Genomic DNA, 18,100 nt, shown 5'->3' with positions numbered 1-18,100 from the left:
ACTCTCTCAGCTGTTTATTATCGCTGTCAAAGCCCCCGTCCGCATCCTCCATCAGCCGGCTGCACGCAAAAATCGACCAGCGGTCCTCTCCGGTAGGCCTGACGGTAAGAGCGGCTTTCTGTGTGCGGGAGGGGGGTTCACGCGTTTTTCATCCGCATACAATCACGATTTAATCTGCGTTAGGGGGGGCTGATGTTTTCAGGTGAACACTGACCATATATACTCGCTTTATCCTCACACACACACACTGACGGTAATGTTAAAGCGATGTAATGGAGTGTGGCTGTGTGAGGCTGGTGGCTCAGTGATGGAGACGTTTGGAGGATGTTATAATTAAATGATGAAGGCCTTTTCGTGGAACAGCTGGCTCCAGCAGGATGGATGCTGGTGGAGGAAACCGGGCAGCCGACTTACTTAGATCCATTAAAAAGATGAAGAGGAGGATGGGGGAGGAGGAGGAGGAGGAGGAGGAGGATGGTGGGGGAGGAGGAGGAGGAGGAGGGGGAGGGGGAGACAGTCTCCAATAGGGAGGACTAAACTGATCCATGGTCGGTCTGAACTCTCAGCCGGGCCCTCTCTCTCTGCTCTCTCTTCCTGCTGTAATGTGGCCTGTGGCAGGGTGGGGCAGAATTTATAATAAGTACAAATAAAAATACAGAAAACGCAGCCGGTTATTGGATTATTCGAAGAAGAGCCAGAAAGACAAAGTGCTTCGCCTCTCAGCGCAGAACAAATACCTTCAGACTGTACTCGAGTACTGCTGTGGTGCAACCAGGCGGCTTTACTCCATTACATTTATCACATGGAGGAACAAAACAGGCAGGAGGTAGAAGTAAATGACTCAATAAAGAGCATTAAATGCAATTAAAATTATATAAAAAAAAATTAAATGAATTAAAAAATATCTGCACTTTGTTTTTGTCACTGGAATGAAAAAAAACCTGATTAATATGGAGAATCTGCCAAAATCTAAAACATATAAAGATATAAATAAATACATTGATACATTAAAATAATATGAAAAGTAAATGTAGGCATACATTTATAACATATTTCTTGCTTCTGTATTTATTAACCGTTGTATGAATTCCCTCATTTATACACTTTCCATTATATATATGAATTTTTAAATTAATTAATAAATGTATGTATTAATTCTCCATTTTCTTTCTCTGGTGAGCCACAGACTGTCTCACTGGTGTGAGAACAAAAGTCAATCTATTCACTCTGATGATCAACCGATAGGCGAAATGTAAAACCTCATGACACACATTTTACTTGGCATGGCTTAATTTATTTATAAGTCTATTTTTGGTGCATTTAATGGCATAGTTATTAATTTATTGAATCATACATCTCTTTACTTTTTGGATTTGGCAGTTTTCATCCTCCATATAACTTCAGCTTTTTGTCAGTGCAGATATTTTTTCCATTTGATGAAACTTTTCATGAACGTTTTAAAGCTCAGTTTAAGTTTATAATCAGTGATTGAATGTAACGAAGTACATTTTCTCAAGTAGTGTACTTAAGTACCATTTTGAGGTACATGTACTCTGCTTGAGTATCCCACATATACCAACCTGCTGCTGTAATACTCACTAGAGGACCAAGTTTTTTAATCCGCCGGTGAAAATAGTCCCCAAACAAATGAGTATGATGAGTTTTGAGTGCTGTTGCTAAAACGTTACAGTGCCCAGCTAAATGACTGACAATAAAATGAAACTATTTAAGGGAGGGAAGCTAGAAGTATCAAGAGACGAACTAAAAAAAAAATTGACGTGATTTGCTGGCAGTAAAATTTTTATCCTTGTTTTATTTTAAAACCAGTTACATACGGCCTCAATTAATGGGGTCAGCGTGGCTTTTTTAACAACGTGAATATGTCTTTTCAACCACTTCCTCTGTGGTTCAGTGAAGCTCTCCAAAGTGGCGACCATCTGGTCTTTATCAAGTTTTTATCAGATATTGTCAGAAATCTATCGAACAGAGCGGGTGTTTCCTGCCAAGAGGTCACAAGACGACTTAACATGAGAGGAAAACAAAATATTTTCGCCTCACAAAGTCACCGAAATAAACTTCTTCAGACTAACTTTCCTCTGATCTGCCTTTTTTTTCCTTTTACTTGTAAGGACTTGAAATCTACTCAAGTGAAAGCAGACTTACTGTTTTTTATTAAAAACAGAAGAATGCAACAGAACAAGATTAAACTGAGGCTGAGCGGCTCCTTTACAACTAAACATTCATTTTTTTCCCCACCCCACTTGAGTTTCCATGTGACATCTGTGTGTCTGAACTCTTAATCTACTCAAGCTTCAATCTGTTGTGTGTTTTCGTCTGTTTGTGAGAACAGCAGTAGCATCATGGAGGAGTTAGACGTTCCACAGATGAGGAGAGAGGTAGAAAGCCTTCAGTATCAGCTGGCAATCAACAGAGAGAAATCCTCAATCACCGTTACTGAGTGAGTGTGTGCTTTATATACACACACACACACACACACACACACACACACACACACACACACACACACACACACACACACACACACACACTTTCTCTCTCTCTCTCTCTCTCTTCAAGTATCAAGTTTCAGATTAGTGCTGACTTTGTGTGTTGTTGTTTTTTTTGTAGGCTGGTGAAGTGGATCGAGGGTTGTGTTTGTGAAGATCCATTTCTGAATCCAGAGCTGATGAGAGCCAACCCCTGGGTGGAGAAGGGCAAGTGTGTGATCCTCTAATGGTCACACACACACACACACACACACATACAGACACACAATCACGGATGCATATAAACTAAAGAATCATGCACTACCACACACACTGCACTAACTCGCTTATTTACTCTCTTTCATGCACGCACACAGACACACAGACACACAGACACACACACACACACACACTATTGCTACTATCATGTTTATTTATTGGGGGACTCCTGAATGCTTTTAATTTATTTCGACACAACTGTGTGTGTGTGAGTGTACAGCACTGAGTAGCTTTCTAGAAGTTTGTTTTTGATGGACTGCTGAGAAATGTTCAACAACACGTTTTTATTGGCTCTTTACACTGTCAATCAAAATAAAGACTGTTTTGAATTTAACAGCTGTTTTTTTTTGGATTTATTCACATGTTTACATACAACACAGGACAGAGAAATATGTGTGTGTGTGTGTGTGTGAGTGTGAGTGTTCGGGGGGTTACAGTAGTTCTCTGATGTAGACATTTCGTCTGACAGCGTTGGACATGCCCTCGTTGAACCTGAACCACACGTCACTGTTGCCCACCGCCGTCCCCATAGAATCAACCGCACTCCTCTCACCTGCAGAGAGACAAAAAGAGCATTTTGGGTATTTGGTATATTAATTCAGTCAGTTTTCCAAAGCTCGATGTAATGTCTTCAAAGCCTACATACAGTTTATTTAGAGTGAAAAAACAAGAAAATATTCACATTTTTGAATCTGGAACCATGACACCATGAACCTTGCTACTGATTTATTTGATTAAACAAATTGATTCAGCGCTAGTTTAATAATTTAAAGTGATGAACCAAATTACTTGTCAGATTTCAGGATTTACAGCTCGCTAATGTGATTACAAAACCTGAACACCTCTGGGTTTTGTTTTTTTTAAACATCAGCACAGGTGAAGTGAATAACATTGATCATCTTGTTACAATGCAATGTTCTGGTGGACGGTGTGAGCCACGTGGCATCCATACGAATGCCAGGACCGAAGGTTTCCCAGCAGAACATTGTAACAAGATGTTCAGTGTTATTCACTTCACCTGTTTTTGGTTTTAATGTTTTGGATGATCAGTGTATTGGAAAAGCTCCACTTATGCAGAGTCCCAGTGTGCTGTACTGTGTGTGTATGTGCATCCAATCATCCCTGGGTCTATCAGAGACTTAACTCTGGAGGACCATCAACCAGGACTCTCACACACTCATGCAAGTACAGTGTTTGTTTTGATTAACGTGTCAAAATGTACCAGTTAATCAACAGGCTGATCAGGACACAGGATCCAGAGCTGTGCCTTTCAAAGTCCTGTTGTTGTTTCTGCTTTGAAGCTAAAAGAGTCTAAAAACAGCCACAGCGTTGCCTTTCCAGCCTGATTACACTGCTGATCAATTTCCTGAATGCAGTGCTTTCAGGAAAGTTAGTGATTTTTAATGGGTCCAGTTCTAATAGCCACGACCGCTGAGCACTGAATCTGCTCCTGTGTCACAAGCTGAATAAAAATGAACAGTACCGTAGATACCAACTAAACGATAGGAGGCCTTTCACAGGATATTTGTAGCAAGGAAAAGGAGCAAGTCGCTGTGGGTATTATACCTCATGTTCAAGTAGTATATGAGAAATATCCAAAGGAACAACTGTGTGTCCGTTACTGGATATTATAAGAAGTTAGAGAAACAGTAGCTCCTTGCAAAGTGAAAAAAACAAACAAAAAAACCCCCAAACTGTTTCGGACATATATTCATCCCAGCTTAAGAATGAGCTACTCAGCTCTGTTCAAAACCTCCATTGTTTATGCAAATGTGCTATTTTGGGTGTGGAGCCGTGATGCATTTGAACACAGCAGTCACATTTGTTTCCACTGACACAAAGCTACCAGCCGGCCAAACCACAGGAACAACTCTTCAAACTTTTTTATTTTCCTGGAGCTACAATGATCAAAGGTCTTTTCAGAATGAGGCAAACTAAGGAAGATAGAAAGCTTTAAATGATTTAATTAACATAAGTATTAAAGATTGTTTATTCTATTGGCTGATGTCCAAATCTAAGAGGGAGGCTGTTGATCAGGCGTGTCCAGTCTTTTATGTTGATAATAGAAATATGATATTCTTCACATTATGGTGGGAAAATGCAGGTGACAGGGTTGTTGACAGCCCAGATCGGCTGCCTGCAGTCTGCCACAGGAGCTCTAATTTTGAAGTGTTACGTAACACACATCAGTAATCACCTCTGGTGTGTTTGGACCTGATGTGCCTTGAAGCATTTTTCCCCAAACAGCCTGTATGCTCACAAGGGTTTGGATAAATTAAGCTACAGTCGTGTCACACAGTACCTGTGACTGAGGACGACTGCGGTTTCTGGATTTTGGGGGCGACAGCTCGACCGAAGAAGTCCACCTCCGGCTGCAGAAGACAAACACACAAACACAGAGCAATGAGGAGGATGAAGTAAACTTTGTAAAACACTGTCCTCAACAATGAGGTCAATAACAATGAACAATCACATGACCATGCGTAGACACACACACCACCTCTCATTAGCCTCATTTCCAGTTTCACCATTAGAGACTGTGACCCAGTGGCTTCTCATTATCCTCATTTCTGCCCTCTAGAGGCTCAGTTTCTCCATTACTGAACTATTATAACACTGCAGATCACCCGCAGAGGCTCCAATGCTCAGTATATACAGATGTTGGCTGCTCCTCTCTGGCTCCACCTACTGGCTTCCACTAACGCATACAATACTGGCAAGAAAAGTGTGCTACTTCCCCAGTTAATGAGACAAGAAGAACCACCTGAAAAATCAATAAAAAGTTATTCAGTGGAAACTGCCTTATCTTGCAGTAACTTACAGAAACTGAAAACTTAAACCTGAAAAGGTTTAAAAAGGCATTTATTTTTTGTTTATGGTGAGGGTTGGGAATCAGTTTGTACTGGTTACTGTTTAAGTCAGGATGAATCCCCAGGGAATCAATGCTACTCAATGTAACATCCTTCTAAGTGATAAAAACAAGTATGTAGTTGGGGTTGGTGATCTAACAAGTTTTGATCATCATCGATTTTGAAGGTGTCCACAATCTACTTTTCAGGCGAATCTTGAATCACCAGATCCAAAAAACAAACAAATGTGGAACAAAGGGTATGTTAGTATGACAATGTGGGACACGTTAAATGTTAGCTATTTTAGCTGCTATCTTTATTCCAGCCTTCTTTCCTTGTTTTTGTGGTTGTTTCCATCATATTGAGCCTGAATCCTGTTGGGCGTATCGTAGGCAGCAAAGACCTGCACTTGACCCATGTGTACACAGTTTGATGGACCCCATGGAGACCAGCTAACATCATGGCGTTAGCTAATGGGGACCCTAATAAACTAATAAACACATCCCTGTGAGAACAGCATTTCCTGCTTTCTTCACAGCCATTGGATAAAAACCAAATTTTAGAAAAGCATCTGTCTTGCAGTTGTTCGACTTTTGAAAAATAACGCCAATCGAAATGTGGGACATTGTCTTAATATGTGGGATGCGGGACAAGGGATAAAAATGATTGTGATTTCCCCTTTTTGGCAATATCTCCCACCCCTCTAGTGTGTGTGTGTGTGTGTGTGTGTGTGTGCGTGTGTGTGTGTTTGAGTGTCTCACTTTGGTCTCCACTGTGGTCTGTTTCACAATGTTCTCCAGCCTCTGCTGATGGTTCCTGGGTGCTTTAGGGGCAGCGCTCTTTTTTTCTTTCTCTTTCTGCATCACACGACACAGCAGATTATGAATACATTAGATTATTAACACACAGACACACACATATGGTGACCTGATTATCTACTGGCTGTACTGTATATAACAGCCACACCATCTGTGTCTGTGTATTGAAGTCTCACCGCTGCAGGGTTTCGTTGCAGCATCAGTTGCTCAGCTCTCCTCATCTTCTCTTGCTCCATCTCTCTGCTGATGGTTTGTTTGGCCTGATAGGTAAGCTGACGACGTGGAGGCAGGCCCGGATACCTCACCACCTCCTCAACACGCCTGCAAACACACACACACACACCAAGTAAACAGCGGCTATATAAAAACATCACAAGTGTGTTTGTGTTTAAACTATGTGTGTCTCCTGACAGCAGCGAGCCGACACAGAGTTGAACCCTGTTAGATGACAAACAAAATAACAAAAAGCTTCCACTTTTGGTGCCATCGCTCATGTTTTCCAGAATAAAACCCTGAATCTGTCATTCTCTAAAACCTTAATCCTCTTACCGCTGATCTCCATCCCTCTCTCTACACACATACACATGCGCTAGTAAACTTTCTCACGTTCTCATTTTATGTTGTGTTTAGATCCATAGGGCATTGGATAAGATGAAATAGTTCTATGTGACTGTGAGCTATGTATTGCAAATTATAAGAAAAAAACTTCAGAGACGTGAAAACTGTCGATGAAATGCTCGCCTAAACTTCCCCTTTCACACAATGGATTAAACACCGTGCAGCTAATATTAAGTAATGTAACCTCTCGCTGACACATTTAGTAGAGATGCACCGTACCGGATTGTTGCAGATATTTTCCAACTCATTTTCGGCGATTGTCGATGCAGGTTCACACACGTTTTTTTCCCCTACCTGATTGCAGAGAACATCAAGTCTCTCTTGTGGTAGAATTAACATTATTATGCCTGCTCTTATTATCAACTATTCATGTCAAGCCTCATATTATCCACCTGTAATATCAGCAGAAATGTTCATTTTGGCCCAATGCTGATGATGCGGAGGAGGAGGGAGCGAGATGGTGCCTGGATGAGCGGTGACCCATGACCATGACGATTATCATAGTTTATAAAATAGCAGCGTAGTGACGATACATCACATGCTCCAATAACGATACATCACACAAACAATTTTTTATGGCGTAGTGCTGAGGACAAGTTGAGGAGTCTCGCAGCTTGAGGAAAGAAGCTGCTCTGTAGTCTAGCGGTACCGTATAGTTTCACCGTTGTTGTCTTTTGTCCACAGGGGCTGGCAGAATCAACTGGAGCAGCTTTACTCCACTACTTAGATTTAGCTCTGTCTTAGTGTTTTTCATTTTTAACCATATTCACAGTCATTCTCTGATATTAGGACAGAACAAATGAGAATATTCAACAACAGACCTGAGATAAAAGTTCCTCATTAAAGCACAAAGTGTTTTTAGGTTTAAAATGTCTTCAGGCTAAAAAAAAAAAACGTAAATTCTCTTCATCTTTCCTACACTTTTTCTCTACATGTTGTTCCTCACTCATAGCCTCTGAAGACCAGGTGACGATAGTAATTAATTCTGCCACAGTCTGACCAATCAACAACCGTGTCCAGAAAAGAGCAGTCCAATCAAACAATTGTTCCTGTTGGCACTGGGCGTATCCACCAACTGCAATGTTAAATGTTTACATCCACAATTGTGCTCCAAATCCTTCTCCATAAGGTATCAGAGGGTGGTGTTGTGGTGAGCTAGAGAGGGCAGGTACAGGAAGGTGTAGATCAGTAGAAGCAGCAGTAGAGCCAACACTAGAGGCAGGCACCAGTCGTTGGTGACCAGCACCTGGTCACAACGAGCCTGCAGGAAGGAGCCCCCGTGGCCGCCTGGCTGCCTCTCCACCTGGGCCGGCATGGCTGAGACCGACGTCTAGTTATCCCATTGTACTCACACCAGGAAGTCCACGAAAAACAAAAAATGGTAGTCCACGATATCTCTGATTAATTTCTCTAAACTTCTTTCTGCCTAATTTACAACCTTTTACTCATCCGTTCATCTGTTCATCCATCCACCTGTACCCCACCTGTGAGGCTTTGCAGCTTGCTACTCAGCTGCCAGACCACTACGATCAAACACACACGCACACACACCAGGTGTTAAGGGGATTAGTCTCTAAGCCTCCATGCAGAGAACCATAGTGTGGACAAGAGCAGTGACCTTCCACACCCGAGAACCACACATCTGCGCTGCATGTGTTCACATGTAATATAGGGTGTGTGTGCATGTGTGTGTGTGTGTGTGTGTACTCACGGCTCCAGCATGTATGCGTACTGTCCCTCTGGCGTGCGATCCTGCCTGTATGAGAGATTGTATGCCAGCATGGTGTCAATCAGCTCACGCATCTGCTCCTTCTCTCTGGTGCTGAACAGCTGCGGGTTCACCTGAAGAAACACACACGATTTTAGATTAAACGTTAGACATTTTGTCTCATCAATCTCGGCATGTACTAACACAAACACAGTGAAGCTGAGATCCGTGTGATTCTTAATTCAATTATTATTATTGCTATTAAAGTGAAAACATGTCACTCACATTGTTAATTTAAGGATTCACGAAAAGAAAAACAAAACATGTTAATAAATGGTTAATAAAAGCGTATAAATAGTGTTACGATGATATCTTTATTATTGAGGCTGTGATTGTTGTATTGGACTACATTTTATTAAAATGTGTCTAATATTCTTCACAACATTAACAACATTGCAAACTCCACAATAAACATACAGTTAAATGAACAATTCTCTGAATGTGCAATTAAAAAGTTATTACCTTGGTAAAAGTTGAATTTATGGCTGAGCTGTTGTATTTAATTGCATTCAATTTTACAAGTGTACCTAATAAAGTAGCCACTGTGTGTAAATCCCATTAAAATGGGGCTTGCAAGATCTGAGGTGAGCAGAATGTTACTAAATGCTTAATAGCTCTTTAAGTGTCTATATAAATATAGCCTTGTCTTTTTTAGCTTTTCTTTACTTGTGTTAAGTTAACATTAAAATCATAAAACATTACACGCATTTTCTCTCCACGATAAACAGATGCAGGGCTGCAGATTTAAGCACAGATACATACAGAAGTAAAATGTACATGCTTTTACTTACAGGCCGTAGTTTGGGACAGATGATGTCGAGGAGCAGCGTGAGCATATCGAGGGTCAGGCAGAGCTGGCTGATCCTCGCTCTGATGCATGGTGGGATGTCAGCCAACATGGTGGACAAAGCGTTCCTGCTGCTGAGGAGCTTGGAGAGGGCCTGTAGAGAAGACAATGACGACTCATTGACGACATCACAACTATTATTTTCCTACTTTTCTTGGTCTTCATTCATTTTTGCTTATATTGCTCGTTTATTTTATTTGTCTTTATTCTAGAAAATGTTCTCTTCCTTTCCGCTTTTTCACCTGAAACACTTGTTTTGCTACACACTGGTGCAGTATGACATTGATTACCTCGTGCTGGCTGTGGGGATAGCTGATGCGGGGCACGTGTGTGTGAGCAAACAGGAAGTGGAATGTGATCGACAGAAAGGGAAGGTATCTCATCAGGGTGAAGTTCTGCCCGTGCAGAATCACTTGGTTTAGTCTGTCAGAGAACGACAGCCAATCCAGAGCCTCACACACACTCTGCAGGTTGGGGTCCCTCACTCGCATGGACAGATAATTATCATAGAGACCCTGAGGAAAACAGACAGACGTTCAGACTGATATTAAGACGTCATAATTTTGTTAAAATGTTGATGTTGGGGTAGTGCTTTCTATATCTGTATGAATAAAATACTGTGAAGGTGTGTTCATTACCTGAGAAACCTTTTCATACTCTCCACTAGACGAAGCCAAGTGAAGAATGTTCTGAAACCTCTGAGCTCCACCTCCTGAACCTGATGCCTCATCAAACCCCTCACCGATACGTTTCCTGAAAGAACAGATTAGAAGTTAGTTTAGAAAGCAGAGAGGTAACAGATAAGACAGTAAGGTTTTTTATTGTTCCAAAGGTTTAAAAATCTTTTCTGTTAGCGATGATCCTGCCCTCTTTTCATACACCCTCACAGATCAAGGTACAAAACAAGTCGTTCGTAGAAAACAGGAAAACTCTTAATTGTTTTCTTGTTTTGACCAGATTACAAACAAGGTTTCTGCGAGGTTCAGTAATTAAATCTAAGGTTGTTTTTTTTTTTACATTTCAATAACACGTAGAATGGAATTTAATACCCGTGTGAAACAAACCAAAAGGGATGATAAGGTCTAGAATTATTTTTCAAGCGCATGAATTGAATGACATTTGTCTCACAGTTTTTTCCAGGCAAAAAAAATAAAAAATACAATTGTTTCGAGCAATAACCTCAATCACAAGCTGTAGAAAATAAATGGATGAATAGATGCATTTACAAGTTAAGACATTTAACAATTTCATGACAAACACAACGTTCTGTACCGTTTTGTACGCGGTAACTGGAAGATCTCCTGCCACAGATGGAACAAGCCTTTGTTCTGGTCCTTCTGCCCCACTGAGATACACTGGATGGTCTTGGTGTCGACCTGCTTGAGGCCACGCCCGTGGAGAAACTGTACAGACAATAACACATATCGTGATATAATTACACCGCACACTACAGAACTGCTCATGCATCAGACAGACTTTCCTTCACAATGATGCCACCCACCTGCAGTGTGTTGATACAAGACCGGATGTCGTTGTCTGTCTTCTCACACAGTGACATCAGAGTGCCTGTGTCTGTTTTCATCCCCTGCTTCAGTGAGATCTGCAAATCAAAAATAAATCTGCATAAAGATTCTTTGCAAAAATTTGTGTACTCCTGTGTGTGACTTAATGTGTGTGTGTGTGTGTGTGTGTGTGCTTACCTCTGCCAGTCTCTGTGCGAGGCGGGAAGGTTGAGTCTGAGGGAACGTCAGGAGGAAGGCCTGCTGCCTGAGAGGTCTGAGAGCTGGAACGTAACTAAAAGGAAAGAGATGTAATCAGATAACGGCTGCGACGTAAAAACAATTTACAACAACATCAAATGACCAAGCTAGAATAAAAAAAAAATACAATTTCCATATTGATTCTCCTGTTAAACTCCAGTCTCTCTTACAGGTCGTTACAGATGCAGATGATTGGTCGAAGCAGGATGGACTCCTTCTTCTTTTTCTTCTTCGCAGTCTCTGTACTGGCCTCCCCGCCGTGTCCATCTTTCTTGTTCAGAGTTGCTAACAGAATGTTGATTGCAGCCTGTCGAACACAACAGATGAAGACAAAAAAAACACGGTGACATTTTATACTAAGGACCACATATTCACCATAAGGTAGTTGGTTATAAGCATGCACATTAATAGCATATTGGCTCTTTAGTAGTCATTATAAAGCAGTTATTAAACCCTTGTCCTGCATTATGATATTCTACAATGACTAGGCCATTGACCAAGAGTTTTCCCTGAATAGGCTCCTCATTATTGCCCGTTAACAACCTTAATATACTTTACGTCGTCCCACAAAAATAGCCATTCTCCCTTAACAAAACTTCATAAACAGTCTATTTTTATGTAACAAATCACAAAACTACAAGTATTAAGAGTGCAAAGAACTTTTTTCTAACTCAGAATATGTTTCCCATCTTAAATTGAGGTCTACCAGCAAGTAGAGCAGTGTGGGTTATTAAGTGTATTAGTGTGTCCAGAACGTACCGCAGGCGCTCCATCAATTTCATCAATAATGAGGCAGTTCGGCTTCTCGCTGGCTCCTAAAACTGACTTCATCTGCGTTGCCGTGTCGATGCGTTTCTGGAACACCTCGGCACTGCGGTCATCACTGCAAAGAAAAAGTCAACAGTACCATAGGAGGATTATAGTAAACTTAATTCTTATGACTTACTTCCGTTATTAGGCGAGTTTTCATTTGGTTTGTCTGACCTGGCATTGATTTCCACCACATTGTACCCAGCATGCTTTGCTATGATGTGAGCCAAAGTGGTCTTGCCCAAACCTGGAGGACCAGACAACAACGCCACCTGGAGAAAAAAACAAAATAAATTATATTTTGCAGAACAACTAAGGGTCATTGAGCTAAATGAGTGTGCATCTGTGTTCACCTTGAATCTGGGTCGGTTGTACTGATCCAGTTCAGCCTCCAGCAGCTCCTCAGTCATTTCAATCTTGGTCTTGAAGCGATTTTGATTCTGATTGGCTTGATTGGGTTTGAATGAGTTCTGGTTGGGAGCCTGTCTTTCAGACCGGACAGGGCGGGACTTCCTCTCTCTTCCGAACACAACGGTGTCCCAAAGTTTCAACCATTTGAGCAGACAGCGGTTGGTAAACTGCAACAAAACAGTCACACATGCCTGACATCAGTGTGGGATACTTGGACATATCATTAGCTGTGTGTTCATCCAAATGTGTTGCAAATTTTAACCAAATTCTGGGAAAATTGTGAAGAGAAAATGCAAATTAATGCTTGTTTCCATCCAATACTATTAAGTGATTATTACCTGTTGGTTCATCAAGATAAGCAGTCAATTCTTCAGTCAGAAAACCATTACATTTGCGAAAGAAAAGGGTGCAACAAGATGATGAAACTAAAAGAAAACATTATGTTTATTCCACCAACAGGTGGATGGTCACATCATATCTGTGTGGAGACTTAATCTGTGCTATTGATCGTCTCTTCTCTTGGAGCGACATTTGCAACATCATAACTTATTCAAAAAAGAGTTTACATTTCCCATTTAGTCCTTTTCAAAAAAGGATAAAAACCATCTCAAGCGAGCAAAAACCTGTGAAATTGTTTTTAAAATGTTTTCAGCAACCTTTTCTGAGATACTTCAAAAAATATGCTGATGGAAATCTGCTATTCTTTTAACAGTATGTCTGCAGAAATGTTTATCAAATTACACAGAAACACTAAATATTGCTTACATCATCACTGAGCAGCTCTGTGTAGTGTCGGGGAGAGAATCTGTCCACCCAGAGTCGAGAGGTCAGTCCCTCGGTGTCTTCAGGATCATTATTTTCTTTATCTTCTGTGCTTTCAGACTCAAGAAAGACATCGTTCACATTGCTGGAATGTGACACGAATTCAAAAAGAAAGTTAAAAAACCATGTACTGCAGGTGATCAGATTTTTCATTTGTGAGAAAGACGGCTGGTGACTTACCTGGCCAGCAGCTCTGAAACACGCTGAGATTCTTCCACCACCTGAAGGTGACGCTGCACGATTTCAAAGACAGAGAAGACATTTTTTACCAAATTTGCAATCTGGACAGCCTCAAAATTCATTCATCCACACAGTTCACAAAATATGACTAACCCTGACCCTAAACCAGCTGTTGATACATTCCTCTTTTTCTGTAGTGCAATGAATTTACTAAACACATTTTTTTTTTTAAAAAACCATGTACGTCTGAAAAACATCCCACAGGTACATCTACAAATAAAATGAATTTAATGAAAACTCACCTTCTCTGCCTCTTGTTCTCTCAACACACCTATGGGCAAGGCCAGAAGCCCCAGCGCACCATGGGAGTTTGGCACAATTCTGGACTCCACGACCTGGAGAGAGACACACAAACACACAAACACATACAGGTTAATGCAAAGAAATACATATATATATAACAAATATAGACACTGGACACGAGAGGTATGAGTGCTGTGAATGAAACAGGGTTTCAGCATCACAGATGAAGAACTGCTAAGGAGTTTAACCTTTGTCCCCGTGTCCTCCTTTTGTCTCAGATAGACTCGACTCCCTGAGGAGTCTGTCACACTGATGTACTCTCCGTCTAAAGGAGGCCGCCTCAGCACGTGCAGTGATGCTGGTGCCGCTGTGGGAGGTCGCCTAGGTGACTCTGGGATTGTACCAAAGCCACTGATATCAAACGCTTCTGAGGTCGACCTAAAACACACAAAAATATTCAGAAGTGTGTTATACAGAGTGTCATGAGGCTACACTTCTCAAATACTTCTACAAATTCTCTTTAAATTCCACATTTTTGCGTGAGCAACAATCAAATATTGCCAATTTGATTAAAATCATATAAAACAGAAAACCCTAAATCCTCAGATTTGACAGGCAGTAATGAGCAAATGTTTAGTATTTGTACTTGATATATTTTATTTATGTTATTTGATTATAATAAAAGATTAACACAATTACTAAAATTGGCATCAATTCATTTACTGGCAACCAAATTATTAACTTAACCATTTCAGTATGGAAACAAGAAGTCCCTGAGTTCATCCTTTTGGCGTATTGTTCTTCCTTATGCAATGTATGTTGATGGATGTCTATATTAAGAGGTGCTATGTGTACTACAAAAAAATGCATTCCCAATAATGTATCACAAATAAACCCCAAGATAGGACAATAAAATGATCACAAAGTGCTTTTCCCTCACCACATTCCATAACATTATGTTTCCCTCTGTCAGACTGTTAAACTCAACACCCGTGTATCCGTCCTACCTGACAGCGGGAGAGGGTTCATACTGCTCTGGAGATGACGGCGGTGTGATGTTATCACTCAGTGCTGGGGCTTTGCTCTCTCGAGTCTGCCGTGAGTTGAAAAGCCGCTTGACCACCCCTGCATCCTGCTTCTGCCGTTTCGCCTTCGGGGCTGCAAGGACAAATTCAGAGTTAGTGTACAAACTTACACCCAACAGACACAAGGGCAAAAACACCGGTGAACTCACTGAGAGGCTGATCTTCCAGCAGGTGCTCTATGTCAGATATGTCGTCTCCTGGACCCTGCTTCGGAGGTTTGCCTGGCTTGGAAGTGTTCTCTAAAACATTCAAGACACACAATTAATGCAATAAAGTTTTTGATAATCAATAAATTAAGTAATCTATAGCTGATGTTATGTTTTCTTTTCTTTCTCTTTTTTTTACTGCTAGTCAAGATGACAAGTGTCGGTCTCATTTTGGGTTCTGGGAAAATATGATGGGCACATTTCATTGCTCTCAGACATTTGCTAGACTAAAATATTATTTGCTTTAAATAAATAAATAGCTGAAGAAATAATCTCTATTGTTAAAGGGTCACATGACGTCCAAATTATGCAGACAACATCTCACAATAGACTTGGACATGACTTGTGTACCCAAAAAATGGTTCAAACCCCCAAAACTTTAATTACAATTCTATCAAAAATGAAACATTTACAACATGAATAGAAAATAATGTCAGGCTGAAACTTGATGCATTATATTACATATATAAAGAGCATATAGATGTGATCAAGTGTAGATTCATTCGGCCTTTCTTTAAAAGCAAACTGAATGTTAAGAGCATCAATAATACTGCAAAACTTTTTTATGTCCAGTATGACGACATCAACAAGCGTCACAAACTAGTGGTCTGTCTGTGTTTGTACTAGAAGTTTATGATGAAGTTTGGTACACAGGGCTATAGTCGGGGGTGTAGAAGTGAAGAGAACAGTTTTAAGTTATTATTCTGGGATATATGTTACATTAAAGGTCCTACAAAGGTTTGCAGCTAGCTAGTCCTCACCTTCCTCCATCTGAGCCATCGCGTCCAGCTCGTCGGCGAACTGGTCCTCGAAGTCATCCTCTATCCCGAACAGTTCGTCATACTCGTCCATATTTGCACGATACAACCAAAGACACGGAAAAGTATGAAGTCTAAACCCACTCTAAATGCTAAAGTAATAATATTAAGTACAATATTCCCTCCGCGGCTTCAGCAGCCGCTTTGCCAGAGCAGATTTCCCGGCAATTTTTTGTTGTGATGTTCTACTTCCGGGTAACGACAGTGCTCCGGTTTCTGATTGGTTAGTGAAAGTTTCTCGCCTCCCATCATGCACCGCGACAAGGAAGTGCAACGCTCGGCCTGAAGGTGGCGCCAAAAGAAAAACAATGTTTATGCTAAAAATACAGGTAAGTGATGATTTATTACACTTTTAAAAGACATTTTATGTAATGTTTATGACGTATAGCCTTAAATGTACGTCGCTATAAAGTGTTAATGCTATAATGCACATAAATACTGTGTTTGGATGAATGTTTTTCTTTGTGTGGAGCACTTTGCTTTTGAAGTTACACCACTGACAATTAATGTCCGACTACCTGTTTGTGTTTATTTTAATATAACATCCTTGGTTTAATCTCCCAGAAGTGTTATTTAAGTGTAGGGTTGTGCTTGTCATCAAATATAAAAACAAGTAGGCCTAAGTGTTGTTCACTGTCTAAGTGTTGTTAATCATCACACAGTCTGTCTCACTGCTGTTCAGATTAAAGAGGAACCAGGTCGAGACAAACAACTAAAACTCAGTATCAGTATGCAGGATGGTTTATTCTACAAGGGGTTAATTTTCCTGATGAATCTTTAACAAAAAAAGGGGAAAAACTGTCAAGGAAGTTAAATGGTTATTCCTTTCTATCTTTCTAGATTACCCCAACATGGGCCTTACAAATTGTTCATTTCTCTTTGTTTTGTTTTTACACTTAAATCTCAGATTTTCTCAGTCGAGGCGACGCAATAGATACACAAAGCCTCTCCAGATAATGCACAGGGAGTCTATACAGAATAAGGTGTGAGTTTATATATTCATTTACAATTTGAGTTTGTTTTGATGTATGACTTATCTTTGTTTGCCTGGAAGTGTCCTCTAAAACATCCAAGACACACAATTAATCCAATCAGATAATTGATAACGTTTTTGATAATCAATTGATTAAGCAATTTATTAAGCAGAAGTGTCGAAGATTCACCTGGTCCAGCTTCTCGTGTGAGGATTTGGTGCTATTGTATTTAAAAACTTAAATATGTTTGGGTTTTTGTATGTTTTTGTACTGCTAGTCAAGAGGAAAAATAATTTATCAATCTCACTTTGGGTTCTGGGAAAATATGATGGGCAGGTTTCACTACTTTCCGTTATTTGCTAGACTAAAGTAATACTTGCTCTAAATATATAAATAGCTGAGGGAATAATCATTCAATATTATTGGTTTTCCTTTCTGTCTTTAGAGATTACACCAATTATCTTTTTGTTTCGTTTTTACACTTAAATCTCAGTTTTTCTCAGTCGAGGCGATGCAATATATACACAAAGCCTCTCCAGATAATGCACAGGGAAACTCTACAGAACAAGGTGTTATAATGTGAGTTTTAGTTTGTTTTGATGTGTAACTAACTCTAAATTCTTGGCTGCGTACTGTTTCTCCTGTACACATGACAAGTGAAGCATGTAGACAAATACAGGAACATAAACAGTAAGCTCTGCTTTGAGTCTCTACTCTGATAACATGCATAATATACTGATATATTGAATAACTTTGATTGATGTATTTATATGTATATACTTTTTTTGTATTTGCCATGGATGGATTGGAACAATCAAAATGTTAAGTCTCTTGACTTTTTTCTATAGGCTTTTGCTGCACACACTGTCTCCTTTCATCTTAAGCTTTTACATTTTGTTCTGCATGTGTGCGTGAGATTAATGATGATGTGTGTGACGTCAGGGTGTCTCGATCGACACCATCTGCTCCTTATAGCAGACAAACACCGGCCAGCAGTTTGTGTGTGACACTGAGTTAATTTCACATCAGGGAGCACGGAAGGAAAACTCACTCAGCTCTCGTCGTC

At 40.3% G+C, this 18,100-nt stretch overlaps 2 protein-coding genes across 2 annotated transcripts; one reads left to right on the top strand and one right to left on the bottom strand.

Moving 5' to 3' along the window:
- The first annotated feature begins 15 nt into the window (after positions 1-15).
- Positions 16-3,050, top strand: gng13a (guanine nucleotide binding protein (G protein), gamma 13a). The gene is made up of 3 exons (XM_073464238.1): positions 16-104; positions 2,351-2,458; positions 2,629-3,050. Exons 2-3 carry the CDS (start codon positions 2,361-2,363, stop codon positions 2,732-2,734), a joined length of 204 nt encoding a protein of 67 aa, XP_073320339.1. The 5' UTR covers positions 16-104; positions 2,351-2,360; the 3' UTR covers positions 2,735-3,050.
- chtf18 (CTF18, chromosome transmission fidelity factor 18 homolog (S. cerevisiae)) lies at positions 3,031-16,228 on the bottom strand. The gene is made up of 22 exons (XM_073464197.1): positions 16,004-16,228; positions 15,186-15,275; positions 14,959-15,109; positions 14,200-14,389; positions 13,951-14,043; positions 13,649-13,701; positions 13,412-13,553; positions 12,589-12,813; positions 12,410-12,507; positions 12,185-12,308; positions 11,596-11,732; positions 11,366-11,459; positions 11,167-11,265; positions 10,938-11,068; positions 10,304-10,418; positions 9,956-10,180; positions 9,610-9,759; positions 8,762-8,892; positions 6,609-6,753; positions 6,376-6,471; positions 5,068-5,137; positions 3,031-3,318 (listed from the first exon to the last, which is right to left on the bottom strand). Exons 1-22 carry the CDS (start codon positions 16,092-16,094, stop codon positions 3,197-3,199), a joined length of 2,772 nt encoding a protein of 923 aa, XP_073320298.1. The 5' UTR covers positions 16,095-16,228; the 3' UTR covers positions 3,031-3,196.
- Positions 16,229-18,100: the final 1,872 nt, after the last annotated feature.

The sequence above is a fragment of the Pagrus major genome, chromosome 1 (genome assembly GCF_040436345.1).
Source record: "Pagrus major chromosome 1, Pma_NU_1.0".
In the NCBI taxonomy this organism is placed as follows: domain Eukaryota; kingdom Metazoa; phylum Chordata; class Actinopteri; order Spariformes; family Sparidae; genus Pagrus; species Pagrus major.
Note: the sequence above shows the minus strand (reverse complement) of the source record. Positions and strands in the feature narration are given on the sequence as shown.